The sequence below is a fragment of the Mirounga angustirostris genome, unplaced genomic scaffold (genome assembly GCF_029215605.1).
Source record: "Mirounga angustirostris isolate CCGP_5_RB_7025 unplaced genomic scaffold, mMirAng1.0.hap1 SCAF_9, whole genome shotgun sequence".
NCBI classification, from domain to species: domain Eukaryota; kingdom Metazoa; phylum Chordata; class Mammalia; order Carnivora; family Phocidae; genus Mirounga; species Mirounga angustirostris.
The window spans coordinates 85,997,994-86,003,949 of NW_026991717.1; the positions used below are offsets into that span (position 1 = coordinate 85,997,994).

A 5,956-nucleotide genomic window follows, 5' to 3' on the forward strand; every position below is an offset into this window, starting at 1 on the left:
TAAAGCAACACCCACATGAGAAAAGCACAATCAGTCCCAATGTAGGGGCTGACTTCTTCACTGTCTGAGATCTATGGGTCTTCAGCACAGCTTCCAGAGTCGCCCCCTGTGCTCCTAACTTCTGAGATGCACTTCTGGTCTTGGTTCTTCAGTGAGGGCAAGTGAATCTGCCAGGTGAAATAGGCTGGAACTTTAAAAGAAATAACTTTTACTAATAACATGAATTAGAAAAGCAAAAATAAAGTGAAAAAAAATAGAAAATGATGGTGACACATTGTACATAACGCTTAGCAGAAAAGCAAAATCATCCTTTGTTTTCCTCCTCACCTCCCTATATGTTTGTTCTCTGATTTGAGGAAAGGCTGCAGTGAGGATTGGCTAGAGTCTCCCCCCTTGGTAGAATGCTGGATGGCAAATAAATGGATAGGTGAGACTTGCACATATTTTATTATTTTATTATCGCACATATTTTATATATTTCCTGGGCTGTATTTATCCCTTCTCTGGGAACACACTGACTCAAGGAATATGTGACGATACAGCCAGGAGAGCAATGTAATGCTGTCTGTCTTTCTTATTTTCTTTTTGTTGGAAGGTGTGAGTTATTAGAATGAGATCAACCCTGGGGGAATTTGATTGATAAAGCACTTAAAATTCAAACATGGTTATTGTACCTGTAACTCTCCTTGAGCTTGGCAGCGGAATAAAGCAACTTCGCCTTCACAGTGTGAGTGAGCAAAAACCGAACAAACCTCTGAGATCCCCGGGTAGTTGCTTATTTGTAATGCTTTTCTCCTTTACACGGACTTTTGGTTTTCTAACTGAGAGACCAACAGAGAGATAAGAAAGTGGAATATTTGGGTACTTATTTGTATAAATTTATAAAATCACAGAACACGAAGGGACCTTTGGTTAAACAACACTAGCCCCCCAGACTTATGGAAAAGGAGCAGAAGGTCGAAGTCACATCCTTAATGTCACACAGTGTCAGAATTAGAACCAGAGAGAGCCAGTGAGTTTTGTATTACTAAAAGATATGGACTCCAAAGTTACTCTGGTTTTTCACAGTAATGAGTGATGGGATGTTGGGTTTATAAATATATATATTTTAAAACTTTCTGATTTTCCTCTTCCTAACTCTCTTTATTAGGCACCGGGGAGACAAGACAAACAAAAGCAGTTCCTGATGCCAAAAAGTAAGTCTAGGAGGGAGTGGCAAGTGACAGTTAAAAATCGTGTGATATTGCCTCATTGGAGTCATGCCCAGGATATCTAAGCAGACCAGGCTGCAGTGGTGGCGGTGGCTGTGGGTGACAGAGGCAAAAATGATGCCAGTGGTCACCGCGCTGGGCGGTGGTGTTAAGGATGCAGCGGAGAATCACAAAAAGCTTCTTGAAGAGGATAATTGGTGCATTGAGCTCTGAAGGATAAAGAGGAATTAGCCAAATGATGGAGGAGCATGTTTCCTTATTCTTGCCCCTGAGTGCCTCAAACATAGATGCAATGCATTTTAGTTCCAGATTCTAACTTAGCTGACATGAGAACAATTCTGAGAGATTCTTCCAAATTCTCATCTTAAAGCTCAGCCTGGCCTTCCTGGTGTGTGGTGTGCATCTCACGCGTGCATCATTACAACTCGCTGCACATTTGTAACCTATTCCATCGGAGAATGTATTACCAGCCACGATTTTTGGCCCTGTGTCAGTGTTTGATTCAAGGCAATACCTTCTCCATTGCCTTTGCTCTAGCAGGAAGCATGCCATACATCATCAGACCGCCTGGTAACATTGACACTTTTATGTATCCCTGAGATATAATTTCTGGAGCTGAAAGGCCAAAAAGTTTGTAGAGCAGGATTTTGGAGAGATAAGCAAAATGAAGACAGCCTGTTAAATTCTTGAGTGTTGATGCACTTTACAAAAAAATAGCATTCTGGGGACTAAGGTCACTGAGGTGAGAAAAATGATGTATGAGGCTGTCACATAAATCTCATCTGTGTCCTATAATTTTTAACCTGCTCCAGGTCAGTAGGGATTTAAAATATCTGGCCAACAGGAATGGGGCCGTCAAGATAGTCCTCAAGGAATCCTCAGAAGAAATGTAAATTATTTTATATCTTTCTTGCTATAGGGACCAAGACCAAGAACCCATGAGGTCACTCTTGATACCCTAGCACATATTGGACTTTGCTTAACACGCCCACACATCCACTTCTGATCTCTTGGCAGTTGTTTTCATTTTAGTTCTCACCAACATATTCTCTGTTTCACTAACAAATATTATTGTCTTCAACAACCTTCTGAGGCATCAAAAACTACATATATATATATCTATAGATATGTATATCTATAGATATATAGATACATGTATATCTATAGATATATAGATAGATAGATATCTTCCATAAAACTGATTGGTGGTAGAAAACACTACCTATTTTTAGTACTGACTTGAACTGAACTGATGAATTATCAAGTGAGTAGTGGTGGAGTCCTTTCTAATATTGGTAGCTATTATTTAGTAAGTGCCTGCTCTGTGTCAGGTATTATACTAGTTGATTGTCATAAATGAAAGGAGAGTCCCTTTCCTTCCACCGCCCCCTTCCAACCTAAGCTAGAGCCAGTGGGCCTCCGGCCTAACAGAGCTTTTGCCATGGCCCTCAGCGATGCTGACGTGCAAAAGCAGATTAAGCATATGATGGCTTTTATTAACAAGAAGCCAATGAGAAAGCAGAGGAAATAGATGCGAAGGGAGAGGAAGAGTTCAACGTCGAGAAAGGTTGTCTTGTGCAAACCCAAAGACTGAAGATTATGGAATACTATGAGAAGAAAGAAAAGCAGATTGAGCAGCAGAAGAAAATTCAGATGTCTAATTTGATGAATCAAGCAAGGCTCAGAGTCCTCAGAGCAAGAGATGACCTTATTACAGAGCTACTAAATGAAGCAAAACAGAGACTCAGCAAAGTGGTAAAAGATACAACCAGGTACCAGATGCTGCTGGATGGACTGGTCCTTCAGGGTTTGTACCAATTGTTAGAGCCCCGAATGATTGTTCATTGCAGGAAGCAGGATTTCCCTCTGGTAAAGGCTGCAGTGCAAAAAGCAAATCCTATGTACAAAATTGCCACCAAAAAAGATGTTGATGTCCAAATTGATCAGGAGGCCTACCTGCCTGAGGAAATAGCTGGTGGAGTTGAGATGTATAATGGGGATTGTAAAATAAAAGTTTCCAATACCCTAGAAAGCCGGCTGGATCTCATAGCCCAGCAGATGTTGCCAGAAGTACGGGGAGCCTTATTTGGTGCAAATGCCAACAGGAAGTTTTTGGACTAAACCTTTGGGCAAGGTGGAGTTCATCCACTGCTCACCTGCTGTCATGCGGAAGTTTCTGATATTTGAAGAAACAAGATATCTGTGTGGCTTCCCCTTCGCTCTTCTAATATTCTGCATTTATCAGTGGATCCTCTCTGTAGCTAATGCCCGTGGCCTAATTGTTAACATGAGAGAAAGTTTCACTTACTATGATCAGGAAACGTCCTTCTTAGCTTATCTGAAAGTAGCACAACTTTCATTTGCTTCTGTAGCATGAAGGTGAGGGTATCAGATGGTGGTTACTGGAGCTTCCCCGAGTCTCTGCTCTTCCTCTCGTCTTTTGCTGTCAGTTCTCGAGTCTAGAGGGTGATGTGTATGGTGTTCTCTGACATTCAGTCTCTGCACTTTAGGCTTCAGATGCATGGGGAGCATGCATTCCTGCCAGCACTGGTAGCTTCACTGTTAACCTGTCTGGGCCTAGAAGCATTTCTCATCTGTAAATGTGATTTTAAATCTAAGCCATGAATCGGTCTTATTTATTAAAACAAAAGGTTTACATGGAAAAAAAAATCAACGAAAGGAGAATTTCATGCTTATAACACTCTTATCAGGTGGGTATTATCTTTCCACATACACGTTCACAGAGGTGAATGAATTTTCAAAGACCACATACTACAAAGTAGGAAAGGCAGAATTTGAGCTCAGAGCCATGTTCTTTTTATTACATTTAGAAGATTTCAATCTTTCATAGATGTACCTAACTAGAAATTTTCTAATCTGCTTTCACTGCATATGGATGCTCTCTAAATGTGAAACAGGTAAATTGGGTCTTATTAAGACGTTGAGATATATGGCTTTAAAATGGAAAGTTTGAAAAGAGTAATGCAGGAAACTTTGAAGTAGAGAGGAGAAAAATTTCACGGGGAAAGGGAACTTGAACTCAAACCTTAAAGAAGAGAGAGAGGAGATATTTTAGGAAGAGGGATATTAGTGTAAGGAAATGTTACTGTTGAGACACACATTGAGAGTGATGAGAATGTGACTTTTCTGTGTGATTGTAGGTCTGGGACCTGGGCAGGGCCAGAATGGAAATCAAGGCTGAGGAGTGAGTCAGTACTTATGTAAGTATGTAAGAATGGCATTGGAGGCTGAGATTATACTTGACCTCTACGGAGGGTGAGCAGTGGAAAAAATTATTTTTCTCACTTCAGAAAGACAAAGAATCAGAGTTGTGATTGCTTTTTAATTGAACATCCCTAAATCTATATATGCAAGAATACCAACAGATCAGTGTCTCTGGAAGGTAGAACTCCATGGCCTTCATCAGAGGACTGATACATGAATAATTTTATAACATTTACCCACGCTGCCCCTTGTCTTTAGAAAAGCATCTGGTGCCCCAAGAGTCTTCAACCAAAAATTCTTCAAGGCATGAAGTTAAGAAATGAAAATGCAACAGGTCTGACATTGGTATGGTCTCTATGGGAAACGGGAAATCAGCTACTGATTTCCAGGACTTTTGCAAGTTTCTAGTAGAACTTTTACTTTACGTTTTGTTTGGAAATGATGTATTTTTATTTGACTTTCAAGTCCAGAACAAGAATGATTTCCTGCAGTGTGATTTGTTGTTGTTGTTGTTGTTTTTATAATTTGTTTTATTATTTTATGTTAGTCACCATACATTACATCATTAGTTTTTGATACAGTGTTTCATGATTCATTCAGTATGACGTTTTGAAGATGGTAAGTGTGGGGAGAAGGAGCAGAATTGATGACACAGGCCTGAGGTTGTTCAGTGTATGTCAAAGTGTTCCATAATGTTGCATGCTCCTGCGGGAAACTATGTCAACTCAACAGAAAGCAGCAAGGCCAATATTCACCTGATACGCTACAGTTCTACATATCGTTTGCACTGATTTATGATTGAGTAGGTAACTGGCCAACTAGGCAGGAGATTTTGAATATCCATTCTGGAAACAGGGCAGCTATCTTATTTGTGGGCCCAGTGCAAAACAGAAATGTGGGGCCCCTTGTTCAAAAAGCAGGAAAAAAGTACTGTTAAACATGTTTAAGATAAAAGCTTTTTCCTTTCTTCTGTAGTCTCTATCTTGACTTGTGGTGTTTTATTTTTTTACTTATTATTTAATGTCATTCTACATTTAGTATATAAATCTAGAAATTTAATATATAATTTAATATATAAACTTAATTTCATATGTAATATTAAAATTTAATATATACATAAAATTCATCATGTAAATCTTATATAAAAATTTTAATGTTTAATGTATAATTTAATGTATAAATAAAATTGTTAAAAATTTCAAGATGGCTGACTGGAAGGCATTAAGTCCATGGGGAAGCTTCTCTGAGTCAGGGGCTCTGCATACAGGTAATATGCCCATGAAGCCAGCCATATCTAGAAAGCAGTAGTCTAGATCTTTAGCCAGCACCAAGATAAGCATTTGGTGAGTGTGATTCCTTGAGGGGAAAGAAGGGAAACAGAAAGAAATCAACGGCTTTGTACATCCTCTAAGAGGAGATGGCCCAGAGTACCAGGTTATCATTCTGGGGGTGTGAGGCATGCAGTAGACAAGGGGTGTTTGGATGTCAGCAAGGAATAATATGTCATGATCTTTCCTAGG

The 5,956-nt window shown here is 39.5% G+C and overlaps 1 protein-coding gene across 1 annotated transcript; it reads left to right on the forward strand.

Annotated features, from left to right (window-relative positions):
- The first annotated feature begins 2,585 nt into the window (after window positions 1-2,585).
- On the forward strand, window positions 2,586-3,881 carry LOC123862422 (V-type proton ATPase subunit E 1-like). The gene is given in 2 exon segments (XM_064569699.1): window positions 2,586-2,707; window positions 2,710-3,881. Coding segments are annotated over 2 exon segments (678 nt in total). The 5' UTR covers window positions 2,586-2,652; the 3' UTR covers window positions 3,333-3,881.
- The last annotated feature ends 2,075 nt before the right edge of the window (window positions 3,882-5,956 follow it).